Genomic DNA, 19,587 nt, shown 5'->3' with positions numbered 1-19,587 from the left:
AATCCGAATCTTCCTTAACTGTGCTCTTGGAATTAGGGGATTTTAATTTACATTTTTTTTTTGTTTTATAGAAGAGGGAGAGTTAACTGCAGAAACCCCAGGTAGGGGGTTTAAAACTCAAAACCCCTGGTAGGGGGTTTTAAACTCAAACCCCCTCGTAGGGTTTTTTTAAACTTGAACCCCTCTGGTAGGGGTTTTAAACTCGAACCCCCCTGGTAGGGGGTTTTAAACTCAAAAGTTTATTTTGGGGGGGGGGGCGGATTGATGCCATCGCCCCCTCCCGACTCTACCAAATCGGCCAAAATACTAGAAAGGGGGGGGGCGAAATAATCTAAAAATAGGTTGAAATATAATTAGTATAATTAGTATATATTATTAACATAAGTAATAAATTCGTATACAAATTGTGTGATCGCCCCTACCCCCCCCCCCCCTGGATCCTCAAGTGATTGTAACCGTAACCTGTACTTGAATTCATTAATTGTACTTGAATTCATTAAATAACACTTTATTTCTTTTCTGAGCGTGTTTTCTTTCGATTCAATGTTACATACAAGCGAGAGACTAGAACTAATCATCAGGTGACGACGCAATCATGGCGCGTTCGTTGTTCGTTACTGTGCTCGCTTGTACTTTGAGCGCAAGAATTTAAATATTAAATATATTACAGGTATGAAGCCGTTACTGAATTACACGTAAAACAAGTTTACTTGTTGCAATGGACTGTGTGTGAGCTATTACATGGTTACGGTGGGAATAAAATAGCTATACAGTGGGAATGATGCAAGATAAGGTGCATATTCATCAGCCGTCTTAGGCAGGAGAGACGACGCCAAGATTACCAAAGTGTCTTCTCTTTATCTTCTGTCTTAATGACAATGTTCATGATTTATAGAGATCTAGCTCAAGCAGAAGAAGCTTGTACCTCTTTGGGATGTTTACTAGTATTAGTATTTATGTAAATATTCCTATGAAACATGTAAGGAATTTAAAACTTACATGTACAGTCAGAGATCTAGCATTATTTATTTATGACATAAATAATCTTATCATCTTTATTACCTATAATTACTATGGTGTTGCCAGGGTTAATTAAAAAAAAAAAAAAGCAAAGTATAAAAAATACTTTTCAAAAAAATCTTACCAAAAGAGAAAAACTCCACAATTACAGACATATATCTTATAATGTAATATTTGTTTCCTTTTCAATATCGAAAAAGATTAATTAATTACCACTGTTTTAATTAACTAATTGGTTCATTTTTTATTGATTCACGTTTTGTTATGAACAATGAATAATTGCTTAAAGTGTATTCTTGTCTGAGAGCGGGAAGTGGAAGAAATAACGCCTGCAAAATGTGTACCAACGGACGATAAATTAAAAAACGGAATCATTTATTTTAAGCCTAAAGTTAGCAGCCAGTAGTACGGCTGTCTAGCTAAATGATATAGCGTTGAAATAAAAAGGCTAAATGTTGATGATTAGATTCACATACTGCTCATTATTTTTTTTTCTTTATATTCAAAGTACTAATTAAAATATGAATTTAAAAATACTATTCTAATTAGCATAAGTTGGAATTATATTAGAATTAGTTTAAATTTGTTTTTATATGTTTCATTAAAATGCTTTAGCGTAATGCTGGGTCAAATGAGGCAGCGATTGCACGAAGGCATCTACATGCCTTTGTTCAGACGGCAATGTGTTCAAACTTCGGCGTCTACTATCCCATACAAAAACAAAAGAAATGGTCATAACGGAGCTTTTCTATGCCGATGATTGCACCCTGCTAGCTCACAATGAACATAATCTCCAGTTCGCGGTCAACAAATTTGCATACTCTGCCGCCTCTTTCGGTCTATCTATAAACCTCGGAAAAACAGAAGTCATGTTCCAGAAGTCACCCGATAAAACCTATTCAGCCCCAAAGATTACCGTAAACGGACAGCCCCTTAACGTGGTAGACCACTTCACATATCTAGGTAGTATAGTGTCAAATGACGCCTCACTTTCAATGGAAGTTGATAACCGTCTGGCCAGTGCCAGTAGCGCTTTTGGACGCCTTCAGGCGAGAGTTTGACGGAACAAATCGCTCCGGCTGCCTACAAAAATCAATGTCTACCAGGCGGTGGTTCTCTCAACCCTTCTATATGGCTCTGAGACATGGACACTATACAGGAAACAACTAAGACTTCTTGAGAGCTTCCACCAAAGATGCTTGCGCTCCATCATGGACATACAGTGGCAAGATCGCACTACAGCGCTGTCATTGCGAACGCCGGTATGGACAGTATAGAGGGACTTCTTAAGGTCCGACAGTTACGCTGTGCAGGGCAAGTATCAGTATGGTGGACGAACGTATACCAAAGGCTGTCTTTTTTGGTGAGCTAAAAGGTGGTCTACGTAACAAAGGCGCCCCACGAAAACGCTTCAAAGACCAGCTTTGGCGTCAACTTTCCTTGGCTGACATAGAAGACAGCACCTGGTTGCATGCGGCGTCAGAACGAGACAGCAGGAGGTCACTCACGAAGGCCGCGGGATACACATTTGAGACTAAAAGAAAATCCGCTGCCGAGGACAAACGCAGACGGCGAAAAGAAAATCTAAATGGACAACCTGCGGACATATGTTATGCTTGCCCTGGATGTCGCAAAATATGCAGGTTTTAGCTGGGGCTGCGCAGCCACGGAAAATATTGCATTCCTCACAAATCTTCGGACTCAAAGACAAGCCATATAATAATAATTATTATTATTAAAATTGTTCCATTTTGTTTTTGTTTTTTTATGTGTTTGTCGAGATACTGAAACAAAATAATAGATACTATAGGCTACACTTTTCGGGCATTCTGTTTTTATTTTCGTGCTAGCTACATTATGCTAAAAAAGTTAAGTTATGTCTTTTATATATCGCTACCTTCATGCTTATAGCATGCTCAGAGCGCTATGGTCCAATCTCATTTCTGCACCAGTGGGGGTGAGGGGGTATCTGGGAGAAGGTTTTTCGTGCTGCCTTTAGGCGCTCAGTAATCACAACTCTGCTCGAGTCGGGTGTCGAACCTCGGGCCCCCTTCATAGGTAGCCATGCCAAGCCAAGTTCAAGCGCACTTAGCCTCTCGACCACGCTTCCCACTTCTACTGTTAAAACTTTAAGTTCTCCCGGCTCTCTCTCCCTCCTCAACACACACACAAACATGAAAAAAAAACAACAAACAAACATTATAAGTGTATTTATATTAATTTCTTTGGATCAGTTGGATAATTGTATGCAGAGAATGTATGGGAGAAATATTGTGTACAAACTTTTAACCAGACAGACAGACAGACAGAGTTGATGTAAGCTTTGTTAACTCAAAGTATCAGAATAATGATTCCACATTTATCATCATGGTGATTTAAATGATTTATATGTTAAACTAGAGAAAAGGATTATAACAATGAACTCAGTGGAATTGCCTACAAGACCACATCACAAATGAGGAGATTCGAAACAGGGTCACAATGGTAATTTGGCTTTACGATGACCTGCTGACTACTGTCAAAAAATAAACTTTTTGACCATATCACAAAGTACTCAGAGATCGTAAAGACCTTCCTTCAGGGAACAATATCAGAAAAAAGAAGAAGAGGCAGACATAGATAGGTGGAGGAGGCTATAGTTCCCCTTTTCAAATGGCCAGACTGTAGGGTCTATTGGACAGATAATGTAAAGGTCATCTGTTTCTGCGACCCACGGTAAACGAGGGTGTCATGAGAGGCGCCCTATGGATCTCGAAATTGAAAATCCAGGATTCGATCCCGGAGGCCTTGTGTTTGGAAGCCAAGCGCTTTACCACTCTACTACCTTGCCTCCAAAGGTGGTGATTTATTAACTGCTCAATATTGTAAATAAGAAACGCAGTTGGTACATTTTTTAACTTTCTTTTTTAATTTTTATTCACAAGTTTTACAAAGTTTTATAATTACTATTTTATTTGTCCAGAGTTAAAGATTTTAATAGTCAGTCACAAAGGAAACACAATGTTTGATTACAAAACTAAAATTATCACTGTCAGACATTATTACGATAACATTAATATTAACATTTATAGATATCCTAATGTAAGATAGAAATGCATACTAGTGGGTTTTTTGTGAACGAGTTCAAAGGTCAAGCAAGTAATTAGCACCAATAATAGGTCATATGTTAGTAAAGACCTTGCAATGTATTGGGCAGATGATGTTAAGTTCATGTTTCTATGACCAAGGGTTAACGAGCAGGGTGTCATGTGGCCAACACAACGACCAGCCGCCATTACTTTCCCCAACTAAACTCGGGTACCCATTAGAGTTAGATGGATTCAGGCGACTTCAAATTGTCTGAATGGAAGCCCTAAACACCCTGTGAGGTGTAGTTACCTTTGCTTTGCTTACTGGTGGCATGGTGCTTAGTTCAATAAAATTTAATGTTTCAAAAAAGGTAGTATAAAAAACCTAGTTTCAAAACATATAAAGCTTCCATACCCATGTAATAACAAAACAAGCAAAATATAAAAAATATTAAAAAAGAAAAAGTTTATCTAAAGGGGGATCCATCTTGAAACTATATCTATCAATAATTTACAAGCTATTTCCCTTTTTCGATAGCAAACAGAAAAAATGAGTTACCAACATTAATGAATAATTGGCTATTTTTTTAAATGATTCATGTCTTGATCGGAGAATGCGTTAGTGAGAAATAGGATTAAGAATTATGTAAGGGAACTAAACCCAACAAATTTAGCCATATAAATAGATTCTGTATGATTAGTTTGGTGGTATCAAAAAAATTAATTACCAATTGATTTTTTTTTTAGTGATTCACGTCTTGTCTATGTCTATGCCAATGAATAATTTTGCGAAGTTTCAACTTGGACCGAAAATGGGTGTGGGAGAAATAACGTGTACACAATGTTACCAGACATACACACAGACAGATGAAATGAGTTGATACAAGCGTTGTAAAAAGGTTATACCCATTACACTAGATATGACATCAGGTATAAATAGAGTTTTTGAATATTGAATAACATCTTTAGAGGTATGATGCGACACATTGAAAAAAATTCTGACAATCTTTTACGTTCCATTCTTCTGGACATAAAAAATAGCCCAGTCCACTGCATGATTTCATGAGCCCTTCTCTTTCGCGTACTTCCATTTTTTTTCCACATTTTTTACTGTGCCATGTAGACTGTTGTCTTTTAAGCCCTTAAGGGTCTTAAAACCCTTAATATGTCCATACTCAAACATTTGAATTTTGTACAGTCTGTCTCAGCATCATTTCTCTTTTGAAATCTCTAGCTCTGTCGTAGGTTCCCTGCCCTGGGACGTCCACCTCCTTAGCCACACTAGAGCTCTCTGTGGAACTGTTGGGGTTTGAACAAGCGACGCTAATATTTGGTTGGTGGCCAGTGCGTTTGTTTGGCGTTTGTTTAGCCTTAAGAACGACTACCACTGCTATGACCAGTACGATCAGTGCAACTGCTGGTATAAGTAAAGCTGATCTATAGTCAGAGTTTTCATTGTCTGTTGGGATGAAAGTAAAACGGGTCCATTATACAATACGTTTAATAAATGTTTGGACGGTAATTACAAATTTGGTGTTCGTTTAATAAGTTTTAAGTAAACACTTCCTTGGTTTTTACAAGGCTTATACCAATTAACTCTGTCTGTCTGTCTGTCTGGTAAAATGTTCGTATACGTTAATGAATACAATCGCCATAAAGAAACCTTTTGAACTTCTTCAAGGAGTGTGATATTAAAATTCAGGACTGAGAAGCATCGATCGCTCCTCATGGCGTGAAGCTGTGAGTCTCGGAGTTACGAGATACGAAGCAAGAAGAGTGGCTACCTTGAAAGAGCGCTGAACCAACAAAAAGCTGAAAGAAAAAAGTGGGCCTGTCTGTAACTGACCTAATCCACCCATGCCACTTAAGCGGACGGCTTGTTAAAGTGAGGATTGGACTTTACAGTCATCTTCGAGTTCATAGGAAATGAGAAATGTGCTCATCTTTGACCACGAAAGAGTAACTATATATATAACCTATATGATTGGTAAAATTCAAAGCACTAGAATACCATTAAAGCTGTGATTTGAATGTCTAGTTTTCGGCCTCCACTGGGTCCACCCAACTTAATCGGTCAACTGAAATTAGTTGTGAAAACTGAAGATGGTTGGTACCTGGGCACACGACCCCCTAAGCTAACCAGTAACAGATGCCCTTGTGGACATGAAATAAACTATTTCTAATGGCACTTTCAAAACCAATAAAACAATCGATCAAATAAACTACCCTGTGAATGAGTTGGTGAGAAACAGAAACAAAAAAGCCAAATATTAATAATACTTTAAAATAAAAAAAAAATAAAAAAATAAAAAAATTACGGGGAAGAATTGTGAATTAATAGCCATGCATATCAATACTGTAAGATTTATATATCTCACCGGCCTGAATGAGAAGAGTGTACACTGTTCTGTCTGGCGGGGTGTCAGACTCGAGGCCAGAGACCGCGTGCACCGGGACCCCTGCCATTTTTCTTTTCTATACCAGCCTAACCGTGCGGGACACGCCATTTATGTAACGGCCCCTTGAGGAACAGCGCCTGGATTGTGACAAGGTTGTGGGAGCTTTTTTACAACTCCGCACAGTGCAATGAGGATGCTCTCGCACCCCCTTAGGCACTCCCACGGGAGTCTTGTTTTGTTACCCTTTAGCCTAATCGTTTCTTCCTACGATCGTATCCACCCGGGCGCCACTATGAGGCAGGGTAGCAAGCCCGGGATGTGTAAGATTTGAAATTTAATTAATTATCGCTAATTTAATGACAGGTTTAAATTAAGTGGTTAATTTATTCATTGTTACTTTTTTCTGGTTATGAACAATGAATATAATTGTGCAAAATGACATCTAGATCCGAGACTGACAGGTGGATAGAGTGAGTTAATATTAGCTTTGTAAAAACAAAAACAAAAGTTTGCAATTCCATGTCAGACATATTCTTCTAAAAGAAATAGTAAGTAAGGTTTCCCTTTCAAACCTTGTGTTCTATAGAGCATGTGATGTAAAGGTCAATTTTTTTCTAAGGCCTACGGGTGTCATGTGGCCTTTACTTTTTTTCCAACTAATGTCAGGTACCCATTAGAGCTGGATGGACTCAGAGGCACCCAAAGATCCCGAAATTAAAAACCCTATTCTTCACCTGAATTCGAACCCGCGACCCCGGTTCGGAAGACAAGCGCTTTGCCGCTCTACCAACACGCCTCCATAAAGGAAATAACGAATACGAAATGTATATTAGAGTTGATATAAGCTATGTAACGAAAACAAAAAGCGAGGCTAAAAGCAGTATCGGAGTTTAAGAATATGATAGTGGTGCCCCCCCCCCTCTCCCGTGGTGTAAATGTAACTTTCAAAAATCACATCATCTTGGAAGTAAAAGTACACTTAAAATTAGACATATCACTACAGTTAGTACCTTGTATACCTAGTGGTTTTATTACACTCATTTTTGTAAAGACTTTAATTGAGCGCGGCCGGCCTTGGGTAATTGGAGACACTAGGCGAATTGAATTTGGAGGCTCCAAACGAAAATTAAAGATAAAAAACGAAATAATAAAAGCACGCTAGTTATTAAAAACATAAATGTATCTATATCGGCAATTTATCGCTAATTGAGGATGAACATAAATCAGGATCTTTCCAATCGAAGCCGATATGCTGACTCCACTGCATGACTTGTGCCTATATCTCCGTGGCTGTGTTTAAGACTTCTTCTAAAGCAGCGGTTCTCAACCTTTTATGCTCGACGACCCCTTTTTTACGACCCCCCCCCAAACTCTTCCGCGACCCCCCCCCCCACACACACACATATAGAAATAGAAGAACGGACAATAACAGTCCATATTTTCGATGGTCTCAGGCGACCCCTGGCAAATCGTCAATCGACACCCAAGGGGGTCGCGACTCACAGGTTGAGAACCCCTGTTCTAAAGCCATACCGCATTTTGTTTGGTTAATGCTTCAGACTCGAAATAACATATTCACCAAGAGGGCCTCTAAAATTGTGTTATTCCAAGTACATCTAAACTTTTGTTAATAAACCTAGAGTCATGGTCCAGCCTAGTGTTAATCAAGCAAACATAGAGCAATAAAGCTTTGCTATGTTTAAGATTTGATCTAGGTTCTGGTATTTTTTTCTTCAATTTTTTTTATTCTTATGCGAGGCCCACACTACTCGTAGCCCTAGTATGTGTAATTATTTGCGTGTTGTTATACATACAAACATTTAATGTTACTTCTTTATTCTTTTAAAGGCCTCCTAACGTTTGTAGGCCAGGATGCAGCGAGCACCCTTCTGCCATGGTTATTAAACCACTGTCTAAGAGAAATTGGAGCTTGATGTCCCAAATTGGCGGCTTATAATTCAATGGACTTTCTTTTTTCTAATAGTATCGAGTTTATGATGAGTTCAAACTTGTTATGCGCAGGCGTTAAATGTTGGTAGCCCTAATTATTTCCCTTTTGTAGTGCTATTTATAGGAAGAAATGGGGTTGGTTTAAATGTGTCACATGGTATGTATTTTTTTTTTTAAATATTTTTTATAAAAATCTAGATGTATCACTTTTGTTAATGACACTATAGAAACTTTTACTTGTATCGAATCAAGAGAACATGTTGAAGCTCTGACCGTGTGTGTGTGTGGGGGGGGGGGGCTGATTAAAAGGACGATTCAGAAAGTAGTAATATAAGAATAATCTCGTCAAGCAAATGAACTGTTTTAGCAATAGAAAATGACGAAAACCATTTTGACGTGACATTTTTCTCGGCCTTTTTTCGTTTATTTTATTACTTAATATAAAGACTAAAACCTGCGGTTTAAGGCTACCTTTACCTTTACCTATCCCTTAGTTTGTTGGACCGTTGGGGCACCATGCAAGATTTGTCAACCTTCTTTCTCCATTCCTCCCTGTCTTTTACCTTGTTTAAAACCTCTTTCAATGGTTTATGTTGTCCTCCCATCGCTTTCTCTGTCTGCCTCTTCTTTTTCCTGGTACTGTTCCCTGAAGGAAGGTCTTTGCGAGCCCCGAGGGTCTTATAAAATGGCTATATATTTTAAGCTTGCGTTTCTTTACAATAGTTAGCAGGTCAACGTGGGGTCCAATCGCTGCAGTAACCCTGTCACTAATCTCTTGGTTTGTGATGCGGTCTTTGAAAGTGATGCCTAGGATCCTTCTGTAGCATCTCAATTCCATTGCCAGGATCCTCCTCTCTAGCTCTGCAGTCAGCGTCCAAGACTCGCAAGCATATAAAAATGTGGCCATGACCAGGGAGCGCATCAGACTGATTTTGGTGCCGAGGGCCAAGCCCTTGTCTTTCCAAATTATTTTCAGTTTCGAAAGGGCTGCTGTGGACTGTGCTATTTGGGCCAGTAGTTCGGGTTGTGTTCCCTCATCTGAGACAATACCTCCAAGGTATTTGAAGCTTTTCACCTCCAATACTGATGCCTCTTTTAAAGCCCTATTGGCTATTGGTCATAATGTGTTTTTTTTCGGCATTTATTTGCATGCCATGTGCTGCGGAAGTCTTGTCAGTACGCATCACCAGGTCAGCTAGTTCTTCCTCTGTCCCTGCTAGGCCATCAATGTTATCTGCGAATCGCAAGTTAAAGATTCTTCTTCCTCCAATGCTTACAGTATCTTCATAGCCCTCGAGAGCATCTTCCATTATCCTTTCAAGGAAGATATTGAAGAGTGTTTGTGAAAGTAGGCAGACTTGTCTTACTCTAACTGTGGTTTTGAACCAGTCCCCAATATTATTGTTGAAGTACACCGCACTGGTGGCATCCTTGTAGAGGTTCTAGATAACTTTGATTATGTTTTTTTATTGATGTTGTACTTTTCCCAGAGTGCCCCGTGCCATACTCGATCGAAAGCACTCTTGAAATCAATAAAGACATGGAAAAGATTCTCTTGGTGTTGGAGATATTTTTGACAGAGTATTCTGAGGTTTAGGATTTGTTCTGTTGTGCTACGAACTTATCTAAAACGCACTTGTTTTTGTGATATGATGTCTGGTATTGGTTTTAGCCGGTTTAATATAATTTTAACAGTACTTTGCTGGGATGGCTTATGAGGCTAATGGTGCGATAGTTTTGACAGAGTTGTAAATTGCCTTTCTTTGGAAGGGTTATAATGAGTGATTGGGTCCAGGGTTTTGGCCATTCTCATGATTGCCAGATCTTGTTGCAAATCGTATAGAGTGCGTTTATCATGGTTTCTCCTCCCGCCTGTAGAAGTTTACCAGGAATGTTGTCAACTCCGGCCGATTTTCCCTTTTTCAGGGCTTTTACTGCTGATGCTACTTCCGAGCGAAGAATCGGATAGTCGTCAATGTTGGATACTGGCGGGACATTTAGTATCTCTGTATCTCCTGAGATTTCAAAGTTATATTACTCTGAACAGTATTCCGTCCATTTTTTATCACATCTTTTTTCCTCAGTTAAGCATCTATTGTTTTTATCTTGTATTGTGTTGGTTCTTCCATGCTTTGAGGTAGTGAGGTCCTTCACGAGTTGGTAGCCTACGCTTTTTTACTGTCGTTCTTGTTAAGTCTCTGTTCAATTTCTTGACACTTCTCTTCTATACACTTTTTCTTCGCTTCTTTCATTCCCTTTCTAATCCGTTTGTTGACGCTTTTGTATTCGTGGACATATTTTGGGTCGGACAACTTTTTCCCTTTAAGCTCCCGTCGCTTGTCACAAGAATTGGAGTATAAGTCCTCTGTTAAGGCTCAAATGTTAAATAAATGGCATATCTATCGTAGACAACACAGGCGTAGCTATGGTGAGGGAGGGAGGGGAGAATTTGAACATCCCCTCTGGCCCCCACTTAAGGGAGCCGCCAAATTAGTGGGGTTTTTTTTACATTAAATACTAAATATTACAAAAAAGCAGGGGCCCCAGAATAGGTCAAGCCTCCCACCCTTCTTTCAAATGATGGCGAATTCCTAGCTACGCCACTGCTAAGCCATCAGGGAATCAATTCCATTTTATGGCTCAAAGACAAAGTCTTATTATTTGTGTTAATTGAGTACCAAACTAAATTATTTACCTGCAGCTGCTTGACCCAGGAGATTAAGCATTGATAAGAATAGGAAGAGCAGGCTGTACTTCATTCTTGTATGTCTGTGGCTGTGGATACAATACACCATAACAGATTAATTCAACTAACTGTATCTTTCATTTGTTCAGAGGGCTTAAGTGAATGTGTGCATATATTTGTGTATGTGTGGGTACATTTGTGAGTATGTGTGTTAATATAAAGTAAAAAAAGAAGTTCCCCCTTTCAGACCTTGCAATCCATGGGGGCAGATGATGTAAAGGTCATCTGTTTCTGTTGTCCACGATAAACGATGGTGTCATGTGACCAGCACAACGACCGACCGCCTTACTTTTCCCAAACTAATGTCAGGTACCCATTAGATCTGGTTGGACTCAGAAGCGAACAAAGATCCCGAAATTCGAATCACCAGGATTCGAACCTAGGGTTTCGTTTCGGAAGCCAAGCGCTTTACCGCCCAGCCACCAGCTGATATATTATGTGTGTGTGTGAAGCATTTCATGTGTGTATGTGAATGCTGTATGAGTGTGTCCTGGCATTTTGGTGTGTGTATAGGTTGGTATGTATAAGTGTGTATGAACGTGTGTATGTGGCTACTGTATGAGTGTATGCTGGTGTGTTAATGTTAGGGTTAGGGCTAGGATTAGGGGGCTAGGGTTAGGATTGGTGATGTATGAATGTGTGCTGATGTTTATGCTGAATAAGTGGGTATGAGTGTGTGTTTGTGAATGTATGTGTGTCTGTGTGTGTTCTGTATAAGTGTGTGTATGTATATGTTAGAACTGTATATGTGTGTGTATGTTTGTGTGTGTGTATGTTTGTGTGTACTGTATGAGGGTTTGTTGTATGAGTGTGTGCTGGTATGTGTATGTGTGTGGGTGCTGAATAAGTGTGTGCATATATTTTGTTGTTAGTGTGTTTTTTGTACGAGTGTGTGTATGTGGGTGCTTTGTATGTGAATATGTGTATGTGGATGCTTTGATATTGTAATGTGATAGTGTGTGAGCTATATAACAAACATGTCTTGTGTGTGCGTGATTGTGTATGAGGTTTGGTGTAGGTGAATGTGACGGGTGTGTACGTGTGTGGATGTTTGTGTGTGTATGTTTATGTGAATGTGTGAGCATATATGGTATATTAAGTTTAATATGTGTGAACACTTGTGTTAACATGCGTTTTTATGTGTGTGTGTTTCTTACTTTATTTACTAACATGTTTTTGGTCATTTTAAGAATAATGATAGTGGACCGTAACTCTTGTTCCTTTAGTATTGTGTCAAAGTCTACTTGACTAATGCTAGGTTATTATTGATTACCAAAGTTTCAACAGCATATCAGACATTCTAGATCCCATTCAAACCACGAGGATGTTTACTAAACAGTAGTACTCACTATTAACAAGATTTCAGTGTTGAAAACTTGCATTTATGTGCCTGGGTTTGTAATATTGCATGTTTTTCTGTTGTTTCTTTTCTTAAACCTCTCACCACACGGCTACCCAACGAAAAAACTAAAATTCTTTTTTAAATGGACTAATTGTTTTTATATAGATTGCAAGTCTACATGTTCCTAACACACTATTCAATCAAAGATAAGATAAGATAAGATAAGATAAATATAGCACTCATAGTCTCATAGTTATCATAATAAGGCTTGTCTTTGAGTCCGAAAATTAATAAGGAATGCAGTATTTCCCGTGGCTCCGCAGCCCCAGCTGTGACCTACATATTTAGTCACATATACACACCAACACACTCATACTCTGTAACAAATTTTTTAAAAGTAATTTGTAATCATCAATTGTCCCCTCTACATGTCACTAAGACTAGACAACATACACACATTTGTTATTTTTAATCAGTACTGTTGCAGGTTATATTTTCTAAGTACTCCAAGTATTGGTGTGCACTACAGTTAAAAAAAACAATAATATTTATATGTGAAGATGTGCAGAGTCCATAAACTCTCATTAAAAAAATAGACTTAAGGTTGAAAAATGAGACTAAGCTTCAGACTTCTTTCGACCAAAGAGAATATTAAGCTAGCTTTACAACTGTCATCAGTAAAAGTCCTGACATATTAACTTAAGGTCCTAGATCCTTAAGGACCCCTGACTGAAAGGAACATTACTCTGAGATGTCAAAAATCGCTAGAGCAGCGCGATGCCATCAAAGTATGTTTACGGGGTCACTCCGGTAACCACATCACCAGACCAGGAGTTGAGAACCGCTAGTCTACACACAGCAACCACACACACCCTGTACGTTTCCGCTCTATTAACATCTTTCATCGAAATTTATATTGACTTTATCAACACTGCGTGTTGGCTGACGGCTAGAGTGCTACAGTCACCTAACATAGAGAGGAAGAGAGGCAGAGCGACCAGAGAAGTGGGGGGGGGGGGTCTTGAAAATAAAAATGTCGAAGCCGTAGATTAGAGGGATAAGAAATTTAAAAAAAAACAATATTAAAAACTAAAATATAAATTTATTATAAATCTGTCTAATTGACCATTAATTCAACTCCATTATCTCCCCTTTTCAGCCTAAAACCCTAGAGCACTGCAGCGCCATTGCGCCAGTTACTACCATTGAGCAAGTTATCACCATTGCCTCTAGTAGGCTCTAGAGATGGAAGAAAAAGTTAGAGCCCCAAAGCTTTAAAGTACATTTAACTATTTACCGAGGTGTTCACTATAGATCTAACATTTGTGATTTATAGAATATGTTTTAGGTTACATTATTATTTACAAATTATTTCTAGATCTCAAACATTCTTATAATTGTCGAAATTAAACATGGCGGCCCTGTTCCCTCTTCCCACATTCGAGGGAGTTACGTCATAACATGGTTATCACTCTTTTTTTTTTCTGGTTGAGTTCAGCTTGCATATAATCTAGATCTAGACTTAAATAACGTTTATAATTTATAATTTACAAATAAATACGATTGATTCTTACCTTTTTCTGTTCAAATTGTGAATGAATGAACACTAAAAAGAGCAAAACAACGCTAGCGGCAAATAATTGAACATTAATCGTGTACGTTTATTATATATGATTATTAAATGCACGCATGCGCATTAGATGATTTTTTCTCCCGACCAATGGTCGTAGTAAACAATTGGAATAATCTAGAAACATGAGGGAGACTAAAGATAGAATAAGAAAATCCCCCCGACAGCTAATGAATACTAACATAGCTCGTCAGACTGGAGCTCCCCGATTGTCGCCATTGTTTAGCCGGTACCTGAATACCTCTAGTCCGAATATCAATAATTTTATAAATAAATCATATGAAATAATTTTTTTTTTTTTTTTTAATAAATATTTTCCCGATTGTATGAATTACGAAAACAAATTTTCTCTGAAAATACACTTAAATGTGCATAGACTTAAATGTGCATAGACTTAAATGTGCATAGACTTAAATGTGCATAGACTTAAATGACAAATCTTCTGTCTCTGTGTGTATGTGTGTGTGTGTGTGTTAAGTAATCAATATAAATAACTTTACTAATCTGACTTTAGTGTATTGTAAAATGATAATATTAAACTCTTAAATGTTTGTTTGTGTTTGTAAACAAAAAAAAATACAATAAAATATAGGACAGATACGCAATTGATATAAAAGTATATGTTCTAGAGAAAGAATTACATACTTAAAAAAAAATTCCATTCTCAATTCCTGTTTGTATTAATTTCTGTATACAAAAGTTGTAGTTATTTTAGGCCAATATTTAAGTCAGAATGTTTATTTATTAATGAATCTATTTAGTGTTGTAAATAACAATCGATTTATCCAACAATGTAATTGTTTTAATAATGAGCGTTTATATAAGAGCAGAAAAAGAAAGGACAGATTATAGATGGCTCTACAAATATCCATTTTGTTTTGTTCATTATTAGATTGTTAGTTATAGACTTACTTTTATTGATTATTCTATAAAAAAAAAATTGATAAAAGAAATCAGATAGGCCTAATCTATATAATACATTTTTAAAAAGTTCAATTCTGTTCAGATTTTTTCATGGAGAAACTATAAAACGTAGACCCATAATAGATTTTTGTTAATGTTCATGTTTGATATCACAGGAGCACATTAAAAAAGCGACCGGCTGAGAGCGGACTACTTGGTCGTCTGCCGTTGAACTATGGCCTAGTATCATTGCGCGCTCGCTCGCTCGATAAGAATGGGCGGGGCTTAAGCAACGACCAATGACTATCAGCCACCTTAGCGCGACAGAATTTCCAATAGGCCGACGTGGCAGTCATTAATAGAAGACTTTTTTTTTTTTCTTTTTGATTTGCGTTTTTTTTTTTTTTTAACACGTTTAGTCTGGTCATTAGGTCAATATGTTTTCGAAAAAAAAATGATTTTAGAATTGTGTGTTTTTCCTATTTCTGGCAATGTTCCATTGTTCCTAAAATAGACATTACTTAGTAAAACACGTTTTCTTTGTTGTGTTTGAGCTTTGGAATTTCAGAGAGTAAGTACAGGGAGAGGGAGGAAGTGGTAAAGTGCAGATATTCTAAGCGAAAAAAAAAGGGGAGAGGAGTGGTGTTTATATCAAAAAGAGGCCACACACAAAAATAGCCATTTTTTTAATCATGGGAAATTTTCCTTCTTTAAAATTCATTTCTATTGAGATTCAATAAAACAATTTGATTAATAAAACGAATTTCAGATGAGGTTGCTCCAATTATTTATTGCCATGGAGACGAAGGAAACAAATAGTCCTTGCGTAGGGTTCAAAAATAGTTGGTTGCGTTGTTTGGTAGCAAGATTTTTCTTAGAACGCATGAGGGGGGGGGGGGGGGGGAATGGGATTTCTGCAAAAGGTTTACGTGGCCAGGCTTTGTCCTGATGACCTGATGTTGTATGTGTGTTTGCGCTTATGTGAGTGTGAAGTTGCTGCAGAACTTTGGCGGGCGTTCAAAAGTGTTGCATTCAAGGTTGCAGCCCATGTCGTCTGCTCAGCACACCCGCTGCAGACATTGCTTGTAATATCCCCTTGGCCATATATGGGCTGAAAACGGCTTCAGACTCCCTCCCCCTCCCCTTTCTTTCCCTCCCGTTCTGCATTCTGGGGTTTATGATAATTTATGTCATTAAAAAGGAATCACGCGGTTGTTAAGTGAGTTTCCAAAAATAAGCATTAGGCCTATGGGGGTCATGGGAGTAGGCTGAATGTACACTTGACGTTTTTTCGTAATTTTTACAGGGACTTTTTTTGTAACAGTTTCTTTGCAGTCATAACTATTTTTTGTTTGTTTTTTGTTTAAAAGGGGGGGGGGGGATAAGTCTCTAGTTGAAGGACATCAAAATATTCCACTGCCATGTTGATGCGTCATACGGTCGTGGGGGAATGTTTGTTTTGTGTTGTCAAAAGATTATTCTAGGTTCTAGTTTTTAGACGAGCATACTTTGGTCTCTAGGCTGAAACCACAACAAACAGATCTACCCAGATTGACTCAGTCGCCATTAGTAATGAACCCTATGCTAATGTTGGAAAGATGTTTTAACTCTTTCTCTCCTAATTGACGATACCAGCGTTGATTCCACCAGAATGTTGTAAATAATTACGGAGAGAAAGATTTTATTGTGTTTTTAATTTTTCCGTGTATATTTCATAGCGTAATCATTACTATTATATATATATATATATATATATATATATATATATATATATATATATATATATATATATATATATATATATATATATATATATATATATATTGCTTTTTTTTTTTAATCAGTCATTCTTCCGTCATGGCTAAAAAAGAACTATGTCTAGGTGAAGGTCAACAAAATATTCCTCTGACATATTGATGTGTCACGCTGGTCGTGAAGTGCAGACATGTTTTTTGTTTTGTTTTGTGTAAATTTTTGCAGAGATTCTACTTTTATTTTTTTTTTAAAGAACGTTCTATAGATATTGACTTCCGGTATATGGGTGGAAAACAAAAAAGACCTATTTAGATCTACTTATTAAGAACTACTTAGTCGCCTTTTGTAACTAGCCCTAGACGTATGTTCGGTTGATCGTTGTATTCACCCCATGACATCCTCGTTCACCGTCGTTGTTTGTAATAGATTTCCTTTACATCAACGGCCCCAAGGGTCGCAAGGTCAGAGAGGGTACCCAATATAAGAAAGATCGATTTCAAATTTTTAAAAAATGAAATTTTGTCATTTACCTGTAAAATTTATAATTCCAGATGTTACTTTCAGAAATGAAGATGGTTACATTCTTACCGTAACCTCCCACAGAATAACATGGGATGGCAATGGTCAGGTTTTGAACCCGGGACCATGGTGACAATAGTCTGTAGCACATACCGTAGCCTTCTCGTATGCTCCTTTTGTCTTCATCTTTAATGAAGTCAGCTTAATATTGGCTTTAAACTCAGCTGCAGATACCCTTGACTTGATCAAATAGCAGTCCCTAACGAGAATGATAGAAAAACAAACAACTAAATGTACCAGACATTAAATTGGAAGTAAAACGTGATCTAGATCTAGTCATTTTCTTTGATCATTTCTTTTTACAATTATGCTCGACTCCGGGGCTCTAAATGTTGTGTCATTTTCATGTCATACAGTGCTAAGAAATGGTAATATTGAAAATAGTGTGCAGTTCATTTTATAGACTTTTAAACCGAGTTTCTAAAGAAGTTATTCTTTTATATTTTATTATTGTTCTTTTAAACTTTGACTATAAGGAATACAAATCACAGTACGCATTGATCATTAAGAGGATTGTTACAAATAAACACAATTATCTGCCTACTCTATTCTATAAGTTTTCGTTTCGCATTTTTCTTTATAATTATTTAATTGCCCTTAATGAAAAACATATTGAAAGTGACTAAAGTTTGTACGTCTATAAACTATAGCAGACCTACCAGTGTGAAGAGAAGCGACACATTTTAAAACAAAAATCGTTCATTGCTTTATGTAAAGACAAAGTCGTAACCAAGCTTGTATTTATATCAAACCATAGAGATAATTAGACATCCAATGGGAACGAAGCGAACCAGTGACGTCATCTATAAAATGGCGTTCGGATTTGAGCATATTAATTTATAGCTAGAATTTCCACATAGACTTTAACCTTACATAAGAGCTATGCGAGGGGGAGGGGGGGGGGGTAAAGCTAGCAAAAGTCTGCCATAGTTCCTTAAAATAAACAGCTCTCTATAGGTACAGCTGCATCTGTTCAAAAATAACTTTCTGGAACTGTTAAGAGTTGGGGAACACAAATGTCGTCACCAGCTAATCTTTATGTATTTAGATCTCTATCTTGGATGGAGGAACACACTTACACAATGAGTACTACTTCTTTCTAGAAACTTTTTTCTGTTTTCTACAGTTTGAGTTAACGGGGTCGTGGTGTCTGAGTGGTTAAGCGCTTGGCTTCCTAAACTGGGTCCTGGGATCGAAACTGGGATTTTGAATTTCGGGATTTTTAGAGCGCCCCATCTCTGAGTACATTTAAGCACTTATAGGACGATCACACCAGGTGTACTTTGCGAAGGACCTTTTCTTTTTGCACCCTCTCACCCATTTTGTTTAAATACATCTCCACATTAGATGACTGTCACTAGATAAAGATACTTCTTTCAGACCATGCGATCTATTTAGGTAGCTCATCTGTTACTATGGCCTAAGGTTAACTAGGGTGTCATGTGGCCAGCACAACGACAAACCAACTTTACTTCCTCAAAGCGTGTCAGGAACCTGTTAGAGTTGGGTGGTCTCAGTGGCCTCTTAAGATTTCCGAAATTCAAAATGTCTGTTTTAAACGTGATTCGAACTCGAAATTTGATGACTGTCACTGATCGTAGGGTTAGCTCTTCAGATTGTCAAATGTCCGCTTCAGACCTTGCGATTTATGGGGCAGACGATGTTAAGGTCATCTGTTTCTTTGACCAACGGTTAACGAGCAGGGTGCCATGTGGCCAGCACAACGACCAACCGCCTTAACTTTGCCAAACTAAAGTCAGGTACCCTTTAGGGTTGGTTGGACTACGAGGCGCCCTAATAATCCCAAAATTAAAAATTCCAGTCTCCACCGAGATTTGAACCCAGGACTCCAGGTGCGGAAGCTCTTGTTTGCACAAACTGTAAAGACTGAAGTAGTTCCTTGAAAGAAGTAGTACGCAATCTGTACGTTTGTTCTTCCAGCCCATGTATTGAAAACATTCTAATTTTCTTTAAGTTAACTTTTAGACAACTTGAAGTGTTTTCTCTAATGTAGAAAATGTCATGCCCATAGCTCATTTAAATGTATGGACGTATCCGACTTACGTATAATGAAGCTACAACTTTGCTTGTTGAGCCTTTTTTTAGGGGGGGGGGGGGAGGGGGGCATCTCACCAAATTATTTTGTTAGACATCTACCACCGAGAATATCGAAGAAATTTATGCTGCATAGTGAA

The 19,587-nt window shown here is 37.9% G+C and overlaps 1 protein-coding gene across 2 annotated transcripts; it reads right to left on the bottom strand.

The window, feature by feature from the left end:
• Positions 1–3,905: 3,905 nt before the first annotated feature.
• LOC106061215 (uncharacterized) lies at positions 3,906–18,178 on the bottom strand. 2 transcript variants are annotated; one of them, XM_013219290.2, is made up of 4 exons: positions 18,052–18,178; positions 17,344–17,591; positions 11,133–11,212; positions 3,906–5,547 (listed from the first exon to the last, which is right to left on the bottom strand). In XM_013219290.2, the coding sequence occupies exons 2-4, from the start codon at positions 17,481–17,483 to the stop codon at positions 5,264–5,266; spliced, it is 504 nt and encodes a 167-aa protein (XP_013074744.1). In that variant the 5' UTR covers positions 17,484–17,591; positions 18,052–18,178; the 3' UTR covers positions 3,906–5,263. The 2 variants fall into 2 exon arrangements, 1 of the variants encoding a protein (XP_013074744.1); XR_001216585.2 differs by lacking the exons at positions 17,344–17,591; positions 18,052–18,178 and adding an exon at positions 14,100–15,047.
• Positions 18,179–19,587: the final 1,409 nt, after the last annotated feature.

Source organism: Biomphalaria glabrata, chromosome 5, assembly GCF_947242115.1.
Source record: "Biomphalaria glabrata chromosome 5, xgBioGlab47.1, whole genome shotgun sequence".
Taxonomy (NCBI): Eukaryota; Metazoa; Mollusca; class Gastropoda; family Planorbidae; genus Biomphalaria; species Biomphalaria glabrata.
The sequence above is the reverse complement of the archived record's forward strand: the minus strand, read 5'-3'. Positions and strand labels throughout refer to the sequence as shown.